The following is an 18,639-nucleotide window of genomic DNA, read 5'->3' on the forward strand; positions in this document are numbered from 1 at the left end:
ATCTACTTCTTATCTTATTGTGGTTTTTAAAAAATGGGAAGGGTTGGATATTTCCCTTAAGGAAGAGTTTAATATTTTCTTTGTAGACATATTTTTTTAATGGGCCATATACCATATATGTACATAAATATATAAAAATATATGTATATACACTTTAGTGTATATATATTTTAATGGAATATATATACATATATATGTGTATATGTATATATACATATATATGTGTATATGTATATACACATATTTCCAGTATTCCTGGAATATTTTTAATGGACTATGTATATATGATATACACTTTGGCAAGAAACTATACACACACACACACACACACACACACACATATATTCCATTAAAAATATTTCATGAATACTAGAAAATAATGCACATTTCTCTGTGACGTATTCTCTTATATGGCTATTAGACAAACTTGTTAATTTAAAAAACTCAAACCTGCTACAAAGGGGTTTCTTTAACAGTGAAGAATAACATGAGAATTACTAAAAGGATAAAAGATGATATATAAACAATTTTCATCATCCCACTAAAACTTTGTGCCTGAAAAACCTTTAATTATAAGCAAATAAATAAATATGTAATAAAATATTTCTAAATAATTTTCCAAATGTGTTTTTCAAAACAAACCAGGTTGGGGATAATTCCATTATAAGTTTTTATCTGAACGAAAACACATTTTCAGGATTAATTGCAAGAACAATGCTTTTTCTCAGTATAAACAAAATGAACATTTTGCCTTAAGTTTTTCTTGCATTAACAATCCTGGAATTTCTTACCACTGAGTGTTCAGGTATAAGCGATGACCTATGGCTGCAGGCTCCCCACATGCATTACTCTGATAGGATTTCATTTCTAAAATGAGTTCTTTGATGTCGAATTAAAGATGTACTATGACAAAAAACATCACTACATTTATTACATTTATAAGGTTTCTCCCCTGTGTGTGTTTGCTTATGTTTAGTAAGGGCTGAACTTAAACTGAAAGATTTCCCACATTCATCACACTGGTAGGGTTTCTCTCCTGTATGAGTTCTCTGATGTCGAATTAGTGATGTTCTATAGCAAAATCGTTTTTGACATAGATTACATAGATAGGGCTTCTCACCAGAATGAATTTTTAGATGTTCAGTAAGGTGTGTGCTTCTGCTGAAGGTTTTTCCACATTCCTTACAAATGTAAGGTTTCTCTCCAGTATGAGATTTCTGGTGTTCAGTAAGATGTGCACTCCGATTGAAGGCCTTTCCACATTCATTACATTCATAGGGTTTCTCTCCAGTATGAATTCTCTGATGTTGAATGAAGGCTGGGGTATGACTGAAGGCTTTTCCACATTCCGTGCATTTATAGGGTTTTTCTCCAGTGTGAGTTCTCTGATGTCGGATTAGTGAGGTGCTATGGCAAAAAGCCTTCTGACATTCCTTACACTGGTAGGATTTTTCCCCAGAATGAATTCCCTGATGTTCGATAAGATGTGTGCTCCGGCTGAAGGTTTTCCCACATTCAATACACGCATATGGCTTCTTTCCAGTATGAATTCTGTGATGTTGAGTAAGGGCTGAAATATGACTGAAAGCCTTCCCACATTCATTGCAAGGATAGGGTTTTTCTCCAGTATGAATTCTCTCGTGATTTCTAAGCGATGACCTATGACTAAAAGTTTTTTCACATTCGCTACACTCGTAAGGTTTCTCCCCGGTATGGACTCTTTGATGTTGAATAAGATTAGTGCTCTGACTAAAAGCTTTTCCACATTCATTGCATTCGTAAGGTTTCTCTCCAGTATGTATTCTTTGATGCTGAATAAGATTAGTGTTCCGGCTAAAGGATTTACCGCATAGTTTACATTCATGCTTCTCTCTCATACAAATTTTCTTAGGTTCCATTAGTACTGAACTATGGCTTTACATTTAAACTTTTTCCAGAATAAGTAAGGTTTGAGATAAAAATGCATCCTTGTTTATATCTAATCAATTATTTTCCATTTATGAGTTGCCTTTTAAAAAAATCAACTGATACCTATGCTTTAAGCTTCTATCATTTTTGTCATAATTATGTCACAATTATCTTTAGAAGCTCTCAGTTGTTTGAAAAGAGTTGAGCTCAGGTTAAATATTTCCTGAAAATTATTATATTAATGATTTTGCTTTAACTGAGTGTCCTTGTAATTCACTTTTACTAGTGTTTCTCAAGTTAGTTATCAAATTCCAATTCTTCTATTGCAAAGTTTTAGGAACCATCATTTAGAAAAATGTCTAACATTATGCCATGACACTATTCTTTTTCAGAAGCTTTCTGCTTTGGAGTTGATGTTCTGACTTTGGATATAGTATCCAGGATTAAGGAAAAGACAGTATCTCTTCCCTCTGCAATATAAAAGGAAAAAAACAAAACTCGCTCATCAATAACAGAAAAATAATAATAATAGTAAAAAATGAACCAGCTCTGTGATGAAACAAAAGATTATACAGTATAAGTCCTGATTAATATGGAAGCCTAAAGAGGGGAAGGAGCAATACAGATAGGAGAGTAAAAGAAATGGAAACATCGAGACAAAATATATATAACACAAAAAATAAAGATACAGGAAAGTACATGACATGAAAAAAGTCAGTGACAATTCAAATGAATGTTTTTGGAAAGCAGAGATTAAAAAAATAAGAAAGGAAAAAAAATAAGAAAGGAAAAGTGAAATGTGACTGGATAATAAAGACTCTGACAAACACAGAAATTCAATACTACATAGTAGGAGATAGGAAAACTAAAGTTTTTAGTAGCAAAATGATAAATATGAAATGTTTTAGATGAAGATGCTTGTTAATTTTATTTAAAGTGAATAATGAAAGAACAAGGCTATTGAATTCAGTAAAAAGGATAAAATAAGTGTTATGGGCCTGGACTGGGATAATACTAGCAGTAACTTAGTGTAGAAGTAAATCTAAAACATAAAAAAGAAGAAAGAAATTTTAAAAACACCGACACTGATTATGGGGACTTTTTACAAAATGAAGTTTTTAAGGATACAAGTTTCTTTGCCAATAATTTTGGAACTAATGGTCATACTAATTGTTGTACTAGCAGAGGAACTAACAGTACCCTAATCGTGGTACTAGTGATAGAAATATTGAAGGAAAAGGAGGTGGCTTAGTGTAAGTTGGTGATTTCATTTTTCATAATATTGTGTCTAAAGTGATTTAAAGTGAAGTGGGACATTTAATGGAGACAGACTCTAAGCAAGAAAACTATGGGGACAGGATTCAAATGCAATATTTGGAAAGAAAAAAAACATTTCAGGGAATTAATGACATGGAAGGACTATGAAGATATCAGAATGCACGGACTCTCTGAGATAAAAAATAGACAAGTAGAAAGTAAACCTTAAAAGCATGTGCAATTGTGCTAAGGCAAAAGTAAAGCTAATTAAAAAGCATTTGGAAAGGGACCAGAACAACAACAAAAAAATAAACTGATGTCACAGAAGCAAAGAAAAAACATCGAATGCAGCAGAAACTCTGACTACAGAAAGGACTAAGAACAGGGTGCTATCAAGAAAGAATTCAAGGGACGCCTGGGTGGCTCAGTTGGTTAAGCAGCTGCCTTCGGCTCAGGTCATGATCCCAGCGTCCTGGGATCGAGTCCCACATTGGGCTCCTTGTTATGTGGGGAGCCTGCTTCTCCCTCTGCCTCTGCCTGCCACTCTGTCTGCCTGTGCTCGCTCTCTCTCTCTCTTTCTGACAAATAAATAAAATCTTAAAAAAAAAAAAAAGAAAGAATTCAAGATTCAGGAGTGTCTTCCAAAGAATGTTAGTATAAAAATAGAAGATAATAATCTACTTCAAAGACTACAACAGAATAGGAATGGGGGCTGTTAGCTACAAGTGCGGCAAGCCTGGTAATGAAAGGAAAGAATAAAATTGAAAGGTGGATAAAAATTAAATTATGTTATGCAAGGAGTTCTTTTAAAAGAAAAACTTTTGGGGCGCCTGGGTGGCTCAGTGGGTTAAAGCCTCTGCCTTCGGCTCGGGTCATGATCCCAGGGTCTTGGGATCCAGCCCCACGTCGGGCTCTCTGCTTGGCAGGGAGCCTGCTTCCTCCTCTCTCTCTCTGCCTGCTTCTCTGCCTACTTGTGATCTCTGTCTGTCAAATAAATAAATAAAATCTTTAAAAGAAAAACTTTTGACTGTGGGAAGTTAGAACTGAGAAGGACTGAATTATGAAATAATTAATAAATCAAGGTCTTAAAACCTTAATGAATGTTAAAGAATGGAGTCTGGGGTACAGAAGGACAGACTAATTAGCAGTAGAAGAGCTGATATCTATTTCTCTAAGATCACAGAGTTATGTAAGAAGATGGATAAAGATATGTAGATATGACGCTGATGTTCGAACTAGATGAACTCAGTTTTTGACACCGATTGAAGGACTCTGTGCAGTGGGCACTAACCAACATTTCTAAATCTACCTCCTGGTACCAATATTGTTACTACCACCAGCACAATGGACAGATGGACTGTTACTTACAAGGATTTCTAGCTATTTGGTTGTAACTTAGCTATCTGATTTTTTTCTTGGTTAAGTATTCCCCATTTTCCCCCGTTATCTATAAATAGGGTTCTTCCTACTTGAAAGATAACATTCAATTTAAAAAGCTGATATCGCATTCTTGGTTTAGGATATAGGCTTGGGTGTTTATGATGGATCTCATAAGTGTGTCCTAAGTTGTCTTCAGGAACTCTGAGATACAGGAATGTTGATGCTAATGTGGCAAAATAAAACTATCCACTTACAATGTTTTGAAGAAAAGACATCTTATCTCTGTACACAAAATAAAACACCTCTGGTCCCAAAACTCAAAGACCAATCTCAGATAAACACTTATAAAACATATTTTGACATGTGGGGGAAGAGTCACTGTAATCTGCATTAATTACAAAGCCTTACTTATCTAAGGAGACAAGGCTCCCACAATTGCCATCACATCCCTTACAGTATCTGATAATGATCTGGTTCTTTTCGTTCCTACAAGGTAAAGTTCACCAGCACCTCCTCCAATGTCCCTGGTTCGTAACACATCAAATAACTACTCACTAAAGGATCACTCATGCAATCATTTATGATGAAAAGAGTAAAGCTAAGAACTGAAAATAACAAAGTGGAGGGCTAGCAAGTTGTTCAAAGATGATTTGCAGTTCTAAGTAAAAAAAAAAAAAGTGGTTAAAAGTGCATTATTTGGCGACACTACGTATCTGTTGAGAGTACAAAGAAGCAAAACAAGAGGAGAGAATGAGAACATTGCAATACATAAAGGAATAAGGATGGAAGATTTTCCCAACTGATGACTCATAGATTCAAGAAGTCCTAAGCCAAAAACAAGCTAAATACAAAGAAAAGCACATCCAAGGATCATAGTCAAACTTCTGAAAATCAGGGACAAAAAAAAAAATCTTAAAAGCAGTGTAAGAGGGGCACCTGGGTGGCTCAGTGGGTTAAAGCCTCTGCCTTCGGCTGAGGTCATGATCTCAGGGTCCTAGGATCCAGCCCCGCATCGGGCTCTCTGCTCAGCAGGGAGCCTGCTTCCCCCTCTCTCTGCCTGCCTCTCTGCCTACTTGTGATCTCTATCTGATAAATAAAATCTTAAAAAAAGCAGTGTAAGAAAATAGGCATGGTCACCTCAAAACAGCAACCCTCTGCTCACTTCTCAGCAGTTAAAAAAGAGAACCAACTGAAAAGGCATGTTTCTGGCTGGAAAGACTCAATATTTTAAAAATGCCAGCGCTCTCTTGTGTGTTGAAGGTACCCCTCCCCACCCGAATATGCCGAAGTCCTAACCCCCAGGACCTCAGAATGTGACCTTACTTGGAAAGAGTAGTCAGTGCAGATACATAGAGATGAGGTCATACTAGAGTAGGGTAAGCCCCTTTCAAGTCATGTGAAGACACAGACACACTGGGACAATGAAAGCGGAGATGAGTTATGTAGCTGTAAGCAAGAAATGCCAGAGACTGAGGGCAAACTGCCAGAAGTAAGGATTCCCATACAGGTTTCAGATGCAGCATGGCCCTCCTGACACCTGGATTTTGGACTCCCAGCCTCCAGAACTATGGGACAATACATCTCTATTGTTTTAAGCCACCCACTTTGTGGTATTTTGCTAAAGCAGCCCTACAAAACTGATATGCCTCCCAATTTTACTTACAGAATATGTATTTTTCAAAACAAAATGAGGCCAAATGGGGATGCATCCGTACTATGTAACAAAATATACAGTAGGGTTATTGAAACAGGGTAGTCCTGACACAAGGACAGAAAAAATTATGAAAATGAACAATGAGCCTAGAAATAGGCCCACTCTTTTTAGGGATGTAATGCATGATAAATGTGGCATGTCAAATATTTGGGGAAAGATGGAGGTCCAATAAATGATCTTAGGACAAGGACCTATCCATTGAGGGAAAAAATAAACTTAACATAATTGCCTTAAATCATTGGTGAATTAGAGTGAAACATTAAAATAACCAGAAAACATATCAGAAAAATATTTCTATAATCTTGCAGTGGGAAAGTCCCTTAAAAATGTAAAACCTGGAGGTTATATAGAAAAAGACTCAGATCTGACTGTGCAAACCTACAAGGCAATCAATGAAACTAAGAGAAAAGCCATTCTGGGAGTAAATATTCACAACTTAATAAAATAAAAGGATTATTAGCTGTATTATATAGAATTTCTACAAGTCAATTAGGAAAAAATATAATGCAATACAAATGTGAGCAAAGAAAACAAACAGGAAAATTACAGAAGAAACACAAATGGCCAAAACAAATGAAAAGATTTTCAACCTCACTTTTAATCACGGGAACACAAATTAAAATGAGACCTTATTTTTCAAACATCATATTGGCAAAAATGTTAAAATACAGATAATATCCAGTATTGCTTACGTATGTGGGGAAACGGGTGCTCTCATACAACATTAAGTGGGTTTTTAAACTGCCATAGCCTTTCAGGGAGGGGATTTTTTTTGAAAAGCGCACTTATTTATATGTATTAAAGTCTCATTACAATCACCAAATTTATCTTTGTTCGAATATTTTAATAATAATTATGTTACCAGCAAAAATTAACCTGTGGCACATTATACTTCCTCTATTATTATCTTTATTATACTTCAGTGTTCTACTTTCAATGTTCTCTTTTCCTTCCTAGAGCATAATCTTCTTGAGGAAGGTGACACTGTCTAACTTACTCGTCTGTCTTTAGCTCCACACATAGAACCTGGCATGTATCACACATCCAATAAATATTTCTTTTTTTTTTTTTTTTAAAAGATTTTATTTATTTATTTGACAGAGAGAGATCACAAGTAGACAGAAAGGCAGGCAGAGAGAGAGAGAGAGAGGGAAGCAGGCTCCCCGCTGAGCAGAGAGCCCGATGCGGGACTCGATCCCAGGACCCTGAGATCATGACCTGAGCCAAAGGCAGCGGCTTAACCCACTGAGCCACCCAGGCGCCCCTCCAATAAATATTTCTTGAGTGAGTGAGACTTCTCTCGATTCCCAGTCCAGTGGCCTTCATACAACAGCATGATGCCAGTTACACCTGCTCCCTTAAAGAAGTATGACTTAAGACGCTATTTTTCCCTATGTCTTAAGAGTCAATCAAAGTATACAGACTGTTTTATGATATTACCATAAAAAATTCAGAGTGAACAGGATTAGGATCCTAAAATATCATCTGATCTGTCCCCCTTCTACGCAGACCTACCTACAGCTAAACCACCAGTAATTAGATTTTTCAACCCAGCATTTATGGAACATCTTCTAACTACAAAGGAAGTTTAGAGCTAATGTTTCCTGTGGTCAGCTTTCCTATTTCTGAGCAAGGACTATAATCACCGATTTTTTTTTTAAAGCCCCATGTACTTGGTAGGGTGCATTTTGGATGTTTCTTGAGTACTTGTTGATTAAATTCTACAAACTGATATTTATTCCTTTTTCAGCTTAGTTTCTGGAAGCCTGCATCTCTGAATTCTAAACCATACCTCTGCTGTTGCTGAACCTGTGAGATTTCTGGATCTGAGCAGCCAGACAGAACCCATGACAACCCCCCAAAAATGTCATCATAGACCCTGTCTCTCTTCCTAGTATACTGGTGACCTGACATCTGTCATTAAAACTCTCTGTGGTTACTGTTCTCTCAACTCAGAACCATCCCCACAATTCAGCCAGGCAAAGATAGTGACTGTTCTAATCCTTGTCATGTTCCTCAGATCATCTAACTGTGAATTCTTTGGGTTTTTGGGGGGACTGACTCTGATATTGTTAGAGAAGTAGAGACGAGAGGATGAACACAGGACCAGATGCTATAGGCTTTTACCTTCAGAACTTTGCAAACAAGGTCACGATATCAGGCATTTGAGCTAGAAAGAGGTTTGGGAAACATGACAACTAATTCCCTAGTTTGCCCAAGACACAATTCAAGCCAGCAGGAGTTAAGAAATTGGCCTAAGGTCACACAGCTAGCCACAGGCAGCGCTAGCCCTATAGCCTCTCTCCCATTTTCAAATTCGGAATTATTTCTCTCCGTTAAAAATCGTCCAAGCACTACTTATGAAAAGAACATGACAAGAATGACCAAAAGTATATTCTGAATTATCAGTCAAATCCAGAGATAAATATTATTTAAAAATCAGGGGTTTAGAGGTCTTAGCAATGGGCTATTCAAGTTTTCCTGAATCTTTCTAAAGACATGAATACATTATAAATTAAGTGTTGAAATATTGATGAACATGACAATGTGTCTATTTTTAATCAAATAGGTAGACAGCTGTAAACATTTTTTTTTAAGATTTTATTTATTTATTTGACAGACAGAGATCACAAGTAGGCAGAGAGGCAGGCGGGGCGGGGGGGAGGGGAGCAGGCTCCCCGCTGAGCAGAGAGCCCGATGATGATGATGATGATGACGTGGGGCTCCATCCCAGGACCCCGGGATCATGACCTGAGCTGAAGGCAAAGGCTTTAACCCACTGAGCCACCCAGGTGCCCAGCTGTAAGCATTTTAAATGGACAGCCTCCCACTTGACACATGCAACTTGAATGCCTGTTAAGCAAATCTGCACTCACAAATGACAATGGGATCTGTACACAATTGAAATCAATATGCATTTCAATGGTCTTAGCCCAAGCTGATAATACAAACATCAAAGCTTTGAGAATTGGCCAAGATGTCTTGTCTTTTCTATGTTTGAAATAAACTAAACTGAAAATGAGACACACTTGGAAGAGAAGGAAATCCTATACATTTAGCTGTTTTAAGAGGGCACAGTTGAGCTCTTCGAACAGAAATCCCTTGGAACTCAAGAACGATAGAAGCATGAAATAACTGTAGAGATTTCTTCCAAGGCATAACAGTGTTGGTGGATAATATATCATTTATAATTTTTTAAACCTGCATTTGAATTTTTCTGAAAAAATTACTGTTCTTGATATATCTATTTAAAAAAAATGTATGAACAACAGAACTACCAAGAATTTTACCCAATGATTATCCCAGACACTGGTCTGGGTACATGAGAAGAAGTGGGATCTAATGCACAAGTAGAGGGGTTGGCCATAAATGAGAGGAAAGACTACATGGAAATACTTCTAGAAAGGTTGGTGAATGTGAGGGTGGAGAGCCTTTGGAAGTTCTTTTCTAGCTGTTCTCTTCTCTCAGTGAAACAGGAAGCAGGATCATCAGCGGAGGGTGATCATGGGGAAGGACCTGGAGGTCTGATGTGAGTAACGTGTTAGTTACTGCCACATAGTTGGCAGGAACAGGAGAGTAAAGAAAACAGGGAAATAGGGGCACCTGCGTGGCTCAGTGGGTTAAGCCTCTGCCTTCAGCTCAGGCCATGATCTCAGGATCCTGGGATCCAGCCCCATATCGGGTTCTCCGCTCCGCAAGGAGCCTGCTCCCCACTCCCTGCCTGCCTCTCTGCCTGCTTGTGATCTCTGTCAAATAAATAAATAAAATCTTAAAAAAAAAAAAAAAGAAAACAGGGAAATCATCTTTCACCTGGATTGCTGCCTTAGTTCCTAACTAAATGTCCTATGTCTGCTCCTGCATGGGAGGAGCCATATCATATGTAACATATATGACATATAAGCCAAACCGGGTCACTTCTCTCCTCAAAATCCTCCACCAAAAATTGGTAAATTGCATGTATGCAGCAGTAGAGCTGATTAAACAATAACTACTATAGCCAACTGCCTGTGGCTTCTCCTCTCACTTTGAGTAAAAGCCAAATTCCTACACAGCCCTGTGTGATCTGGACCCCTCTTACCTTTCCCAACATCTACTATGCTGTTACTCACTCTTCTGTCCACAATGGCCTGCATAAAGGCTCAGCACATTTGAACCTCTGGGCCTTTGCATTTGCTGTTCCCTCTGCCTAAGAACCCCCACCCCAACCTCATATATGTGCAATGCTCACCTTCTCATTTTCTTAAAAAGTCTCTACTCAATGTCACATTTATGAAATAACAGCTGTCCTTGGCTCTCCCTAAGCCTGTTACTCTAGTGTAGTTTCCTTGGCAAGCCACTATCTGACGCACTTATATTTACTTGTTTATTTCTGTGTGCCCACCCTAGACATTAGTTCTGTGTACAGAGACTTCGCTTTGTTCACTGCTGTATCCCCAGCGCCTCAAACATTACCTGGCAAAAAAAACAGACCCTCCATTAACATTTATTCAATGAGTGAAAGAAAGAAAGACCTTTCCTCGCGCTGGGCAAAGAGATGATATTTCAGGAAAGAAAAAGTAAAACCAAGTTGCATTAAGATTTACTTGTATGTTTTATGTGCACAAAGTTGCCCGACAGGCTCAAGAAAGTATGCCACCTGGAGTGAAGTGTGAGATGGAAAAGTCTGCTGTTTCCTCAGTCTCAATTCTCACATGCTTCTCATAAGTGAGCATCTTGTTACGCTAGGAGTTATTTCAATATTTAAAGAATATATCTGGGGAGTGCCTAGGTGGCTCAGTCAGTTAGGTGTCTGCCTTCAGCCCAGGCTCTGATCCTAGGGTCCAGGGATTGAGTCCCACATCAGGATCCCTGCTCTATGGGGAGTCTGCTTCTCCTTCTGCCTCTCCACTCATTCTCTCAATCCCTCTCTCCCTCAAATAAATAAATAAATAAAATCTTTTAAAAATGGTTGTCTTATAAAAAAGTAAAGAACATATTTGGGTACATTTATACATGTATTACTGCATAATTGCATACATTAATGTGTACATATAAATTATGAGCAGTTTAAGAAAATTTCAAAGGATATTTAACTACATGTGATTTTTCAAACTTCAGGTAGGCACTTTAGAAATTAAAACCAGCTTAAGGTACAAATTGGCCTTGAAAGTTTTGCTCACCAAGACTATGTGGTCAGATCTTTCTTCTTAATGCCATCTTGCCTAGTCAACTAGAGACCTGAGAAGGCAGAGCTGTAAAAGACAAGGGCGTTGAGAAATCAGGATTGTCTTTATGGGAACCCTATCTGACTATCTAGATGTGAATCAGAACAATCACTGCTCTTCATAGCCCACTGAAAATAGGGAAGCAATTCCACAGCTCCTTACAGAAGAGATTTCAGAAATTTGCCTACAAAACAACAAACCAAAAAATTTCTAGAAAAACTGCTTTTCAGAAGAAAGAGCAAAGAAATGGATGTCAGAAGACCTAGATCCTACATTTGGGGGGTTAGGGGTGCTACTAAGTTCCTAGATCAGTTTTCCTCTAATTCCCAAACAAGGTCTGGAGCGGCCATCCCTGCCCCTTTGAGTATCTGATCCCAGCACAGCCAAAACACCCGCAGCCCCACGCTCCGTGCTCGTGACCTACCCGCAGCTCCCAACCCACAAGTGACAGCCCAAACCGCGACCCTTAGGGCTGGGATGCCCAGCCAAAGTTCTGCCTCCCCCTAATCCAGACACAGCCCTATACCCGCTAAAACCCAATGCGGAGACCAGGTGACCCCCTTGCACTGAACTCAGACGTGAACCCGGACCCCCAATTCTCCCATCTTTCTTCCGCCGCCGCCCCGAGCCGGGAAGACGCGCTTTCCAGGCCCCTCGCGCCCCTGCCCCACCCCCGCCCCGGGGTCGTGAGGTGTCCTGAGCGGAGGTCCCTCCCCAATTACCACCCGGGTGCAGGGGTCAGGGAAAAAACAATCTCACCAGGCCAAGGAGAAATGAACGTCCCCCGACTACCCAGAGCCCCGCTACCCCGCAAGCCAGGAAGCGCGCCTGCGCACGCGGCCGCCTAGAACTACATTCCCCAGCATGCTCTGCAAAGGCCGGGCGTCCGCGAGCGGCATCTCCTACCGGCTTCGGAGTTGCCTGTCTGTCTCCTGGATACTTGCAAGCTGGGGTGGCCTTCTTCCGTTATTTAAGTAAAAAGGAAAAAAGGATGGAAGAAAACTTTTTTCTTTCGCAACAGGCAAATATGAATCCGCAGGGATGCAGGTTTTTCGTTAACCTTTTCATAAAAGGAACACCTATTCATTATATTAATAGATGAATATAATCTTTTATTCAACAAGTAAGCTAAAAATGGCGGGAAAAAAACAACCCCAAACTAGATGGAATTCCTTAACAAAGACATAATCACTATTAACACTGGTATAGACACAGTATTTTAAAAGTAAGTCTCAGGGGCGCCTGGGTGGCTCAGTGGGTTAAGCCGCTGCCTTCGGCTCAGGTCAGGATATCAGAGTCCTGGGATTGAGTCCCACATAGGCTCTCTGCTCAGCGGGGAGCCTGCTTCCTCCTGTCTCTCTGCCTGCCTTTCTGCCTGCTTGTGATCTCTCTCTGTCAAATAAATAAATAAAATCTTAAAAAAAAAAAAAAAAGTAAGTCTCACAGTCAGCCCCATTCTTCGTTGGAATTTGGGGCTTTTTTCAGGACTGGTATCATATTCTAGACCCTTTGTAATGGTATTTTATTTTCATTTCAACTCAAAATTCTTTTTTTTTTTCAAGATTTTATTTATTTCAGGGGTGGGGGGTTATGAGCGGGGGGAGGGGCAGAGGGAGAAGTAGATTACCCACTGCACAGGGAGCCAGACATAGGGCTGGATCCCAGAATCCTAAGATCATGACCTGAGCCAAAGGCAGTTGCTTAACCAACTGAGCCACCCAGCCGCCACAAACTTCTCATTGTTAGTATATAAAATACAATTACTGTATTACTTCTATTCTATAACCTTACTAAATTCACTTACTGATTCCTTCTCCTCCTTCTAATATATCTCAAACGCGAAATTCTTAGAGAAAATTCAATACAATATGTGTAAGGTTGCAGGTTGAATACTACAAACACTACACAGAGAAATTAAAGACCAAATAAGTAGAGGGATATATCGTGCCCATGGAAAGGAAAATTCAAATTGCTGAGAGGGTTATCTCCAAATAGATTTATATGTTTAATTAAATCTAAATCAAATCTCTTCAGGTTTCTTTGTAGAAATTGACAAGCTGATTCTAACATGATGTAAAAATGCAAAGGGTCTAGAATATGCATAATGATCATGAAAAAAGAATAAAGTTTATTTCAACACAACAGAAAACTAGAGAAAAAGTACAATGTGGTAAGGATAGATGTAAATATCAGAGGAAAAAAGAGTAAAAAAAAATATATATATTTAATTTCTGACAGAGTGGTAATTCAATAGAAAAAGATAATCTTTTTTTGGAAAATGGTGTTAATCAATTGCATATCTCTATGCAAAAATATGTACTTCAATTTTAATTCACAAATATATTAAAATTAACTAAATAGGGCTCTTAAATGTAGGAGCTAAAACTAAAAAAATCTCTAGCAGAAAACAAAGGGGAAAAAATCTTTATGACTTTGGGGCGCCTGGGTGGTTCAGTGGGTTAAAGCCTCTGCCTTCAGCTCGGGTCATGATCCCAGAGTCCTGGGATTGAGCCCCACTTTGGGCTCTCTGCTCAGCGGGAAGCCTGCTTCCTTCCGTCTCTCTCTCTCTCTCTCTGCCTGCCTCTCTGCCTACCTGTGATCTCTGTCTGTTAAATAAATAAATAAAATCTTTAAAAAAAAATCTTTATGACTTTAATTTAGGCAAAGATTTCTTGAACACAAAAAGCACAAACCATAAAAGGAAAAATTGATAAACTGGACTTATCAAAATGAAAAGCTTTCCTCCTCTGAAGAGACTGCTCAGAAATTGAAAAGACAAGCCACAGATAGGAAGAAAGCATTTGCAAAATATATCTGATAGAACTTATTATCACTCCATAATAAAAAAAACTAATGATTTGATTTTTTAAAATGAGCACCAGATTTGGAAACTTCACCAACGTAGATAAACAAATTGCCAATAAGCACACATAAAGATGCTCAGCATCATTAGATTTTAGGGAAATGCAAATTAAAACCACAAAGTAACACTACTACACACCTCCTAAAATGGCCACTTTTTTTTTTTTTTAACTGAGGGACGTTTTACAAAAAGCCTGAAAAGTACTCCTCAAAAAGGACAAAATCATGAAAAACAGGAAAGAGTACAAAGGTCAGTTTTGTGATTTTTGCTAACATTTCTTAAGTACAGTCCTGGGGTGTCAAATGTCAAGGCAAAGTTCAACAAAGACTTCAAGGGAAAGTGAAATAAAGAAGTTTATTACTCGCAGATCCTGAAGGAGGTACATCGCACTCAAGGAGGCACATAGGGGAAGTTAAGTCAGGCAGAGAGTGAGCAGCAAGCGTTGGAGCATATGGCTTTACTAGGGCTTGAGGGTATAGTGCTTTGGGATTATTGGGCTAAGGTCAGATTGGTCAATTCAAACTAAAAAGAATGAGGTTTTGGTAAGTGTTGCAGGGGTCTTATGTAAGGGAAGGATGCAAAGCCCCAGGAGAGACTGTTTACCAGAAAGACTACTTACCTGTGACTGCTATCTGAGGCATGCACCTGAGAGAGGGGCTAGTGTCAGTTCAAGTCCCCTCCAGGCCACTTACCCCACACAAAACGGATGCCAAGGAAGCAGTCTCAAGGAGAAATTTAACTAAGCCATCAATAGTTGCAGGCCAGAGGAGACAAAGGAGACATGACTAAATTCTATGTGAAATCTCTGCACTGAATTCTAGGACAGAAAAGGGATAGTGGAATTCAAATAAAGCTTGAAATATGATTAATATTAATATACATATGTTAGTTTTCTAGTTTTCACAAATGTACAATGGTAACTTTAAAATGTGAACATCAAAAGAAACCAGGTGGCCGGCATATGGAAACTCTCTCTACCATCTTTGTAACTTTTCTAAAATTATTTTCAAACAGAAAGCTTACTTAAAAAATCAATTGTGTGTGTGCCTGTTTCTGGACATTCTCTTCTGTTGATCTAGTCTTATGCTTGGCCAATATCACTCTGTCTTTACACTTAGAATGATACTTGACGTCAGATAGTGTTAAGTCCTCCAACATTGAGTGTTAAGTGCTCCAACATTGAGTGTTAAGTCCTCCAACATTGTTAATTTTCTGGATTATTTTGCCTCTTGCACTTCCATACAGGATTCCATACAATTTCTATTTAAAAAAAAAAAAAGCCTGTTGGGCTTTTGATTGGTGTTGAAAATAGATCAGTGTAGGGACAAATGACATATTAACATCACTGAATAATTCAGTTCATGGAAGATGATCAACCTTACCATTTCCTTAGTTTTAAAGTTTCTGTGAGCAATACTTTGCAATTTTCAGTGCCAAGCTTTGGTTAATTTATTCCTTTTTTATGGTTTATGATGTATTGTTAAGTGGATTATTAAATTTTATTTTTCAGTATTTGCTTGTTAATATGTACACATACAATTTTTTTTTTTTTTGTATTTTGGTCTTTTTTCTTAAGAGCTTGAAAAATTCACTTATAAGATTTAATCTTTGGGGCACCTGGGTGGCTCAGTGGGGTAAAGCCTCTGCCTTCTTCTCAGGACATGATCCCAAGGTCCTGGGATCCAGCCCCGCATTGGACTCTCTGCTCAGCAGAGACCCTGCTTCCCTTCCTCTCTCTCTCTGCATGTCTGCCTACTTGTGATCTCTGTCTGTCAAATGAATAAAATCTTAAAAAAAAAAAAAAAAAACTTGGCATCAAAATATTAACAAAAAAAAAAAAAGAGAGAGAGAGAGAGAGATTTAATCTTTGGGACACCTGGGTGGCTCAGTCAGTTAAGCATCTGACTTCAGCTCAGCTCATGATCTCAAGGTCTTGGGATGGAGCCCTGTGTCTGGCTCCATTCTCAGTGGGGAGTCTGCTTGTCCCTCTGCCCCTTCTTCTGCTTGTGTTCTCTCTCCCTCTCAAATAAATAAAACCTTAAGTCTTAAAAAGACTATTTAAACTTTGTAGATTCCTTAGGATTTTAAATATATAAGGTCAGGTTGTTATGAATAAAGAAAGTTTTACTTCATCCTTCCCAAATTGTATGCTTTCTTATTTTTTTTTCTTTGCTTACTACATTGGCCAGGACTTCTATTACACCATTAAATAAAAATGAGGGGGCGCCTGGGTGGCTCAGTCAGTTAAGCATCTGACTCTTGGTTTAGCTCAGGTCATGATGTTGGGGTCTTGGGTTTGAGTCCCGAGTTGAGCTCCACACTCAGTATGGAGTCTGTTTGTCCCTCTCTCTCTCTCCTCCTCCCCACCCCTGCTCTCTCTCTCTCTCTCTGGAATAAATAAATATCTTTTTTTTTTAAATGAGGACAGATATTTTTGCTTTGTTTCTAATCTTATGTAGAAAAAACCCGTAAAACTGGTTGAAGTAGAGAAGTTACCATCTGTTGATCATTTGTTGAAAGTTTTCATCACAAATGGATGTTGAATTTTGTCAAATGTTTTTTCTGCATCTATGGAAATGATGTTTTTCCCCTTATCAAAAAAAATTTAATTATATGGTTGGATAATCAGATATTTAAAGAAAATACTACATTCGGGAATACACTCCAATTGATCAAGACTTATTTCACTTTTTTTTTTTTTTGCCCATTGTTTGATGTCTCTCTTAACTCTGTATGCTTTATACCAAGTGATATTTTTAAAAGTCTACCACCTTTTTAAAAAGATTTATTTGAGAGAGAAGGAGAGAGCTCATGTGGGGAGGAGCAGAGGGAGCTAGAGAGAATCTAAAGAAGACTCCCTGCTGAGCATGAAGCCCAATGTGGGGCTTGATCCCATGACTCAGAACATGACCTGATCTGAAACCAAGAGTCAGACACTTAACCAACTGAGCCACCCAGGTGCCCCTCTACTACTAACTTTTGATGTCTCTATAAATGCACTGGCTTCATCTTCCATTAATTCTATACACATCAAGAAAGAGTGGAGGAAAAGCTATTTGTAATTTAGTTACATTTTGTCCTTTTATGTTTTTTTAAGATGTGGGGAAAATGGTATCATTCAGTATGGGAAGTAAGGCAGGTGCAAATATCCATATTCACTTGCAAATGACACATAATTTGGGTTATGAATGCCATTTCTACAAAACTTGTAGAATGATCACATATAGTCATCACTTTGTTTTCCTGATTAATCAATTTGCAGTTGACTCTTGAACAACCAGATTTCAACAGTGCAGGTCCATGGGTTTTTTTTTTTTATTAATACAGTACAGTAATCTAAATGTATTTTTTTCTTCCTTATGACTTTCTTAATAACATCTTTTCTCTAGCTCATTTAATTGGAAGAACACAATATGCAATACATATAACATAAAAATATGTGTTGATAGAATGTTTATGCTACCAGTAAAGCTTCCAGTCAATAATAGATTATTAGTAGTTAAGTTTTTGGAACATTAAAAGTTATACATGAATTTTCAACTGCACAAGGGAACCCTAATCCATGTTGTTCAAGCATCAACTGTATTCATCCATTTAAAAAATTCGTACCACACAGTGATCAAGCCAAGCACATGTGGTTAAGATTTTTCTACCATACTCTAAAAAAACTTTTGCTATTAGGCCTGAACCATGATGTCTAATGTAATTTTTTGGAAACATGATTTTTCAAAGTTGCTTCTCAGTATGAATTTTCTGGTGATTGATAGTTGGGGAGCTATTATTGAAGGCTTTCCATGTTTAGTATATTCATAGAGTTTTTAGACTTCATGAATTCTATGATGTATGATGAAATTTTAATCATTGAATTAAAATTTTCTCATTCCATTAAAAGGGTTTCTGTTCCATATGAATTCTCTGAGGAATAATGAGAGTAGACTTCGTGCTGAAAGCTTTCCTACAATTATTACATTCATAGGGTCTTTCTCCAGTGTGTATTCTATGAGGTGCAGTGAGGTGTGACTTCTTACTAAAGGCTTTTGCACACTCAGTGCATTCATATAGCTTCATTCCAGTATGGATTCTTTGATGCACAATGAGTTGTGATTTCTGGGTAAAAGCTTTTCTGCATTCACTACATTCATAGGGTTTCTCCCCAGTAGGAATTCTCTGAAGTTCAATAAACTGTGAGCTCTGGATAAAGGCCTTCCCACAATCACAGCATTGATATCCTTTGTCCCCAGGGTGAGTTCTCTGATGCACAATGAGATGACTTTTGAATGGAGGCTTTTTTACATTCACTACACTCAAATGGT

General features: G+C 38.1%; 1 protein-coding gene across 2 annotated transcripts; it reads right to left on the bottom strand.

Annotated features, from left to right (window-relative positions):
- Positions 1 to 320: 320 nt before the first annotated feature.
- Positions 321 to 12,297, bottom strand: ZNF883 (zinc finger protein 883). Of its 2 annotated transcripts, none has more exons than XM_047701189.1 (2): positions 12,223 to 12,272; positions 321 to 2,378 (listed from the first exon to the last, which is right to left on the bottom strand). In XM_047701189.1, the coding sequence occupies exon 2, from the start codon at positions 1,896 to 1,898 to the stop codon at positions 846 to 848; it is 1,053 nt and encodes a 350-aa protein (XP_047557145.1). In that variant the 5' UTR covers positions 1,899 to 2,378; positions 12,223 to 12,272; the 3' UTR covers positions 321 to 845. The 2 variants fall into 2 exon arrangements, 1 of the variants encoding a protein (XP_047557145.1); XR_007122457.1 differs by lacking the exon at positions 321 to 2,378 and adding an exon at positions 11,290 to 11,490 and having other exon boundaries at positions 12,223 to 12,297.
- Positions 12,298 to 18,639: the final 6,342 nt, after the last annotated feature.

Source organism: Lutra lutra, chromosome 13 (assembly GCF_902655055.1).
Source record: "Lutra lutra chromosome 13, mLutLut1.2, whole genome shotgun sequence".
NCBI classification, from domain to species: Eukaryota; Metazoa; Chordata; class Mammalia; order Carnivora; family Mustelidae; genus Lutra; species Lutra lutra.

Excerpts from the sequence above, each read along its gene's own strand:
- ZNF883 (XM_047701189.1), bottom strand. The coding sequence starts at position 1,898 with ATGGAACCTAAGAAAATTTGTATGAGAGAGAAGCATGAATGTAAACTA.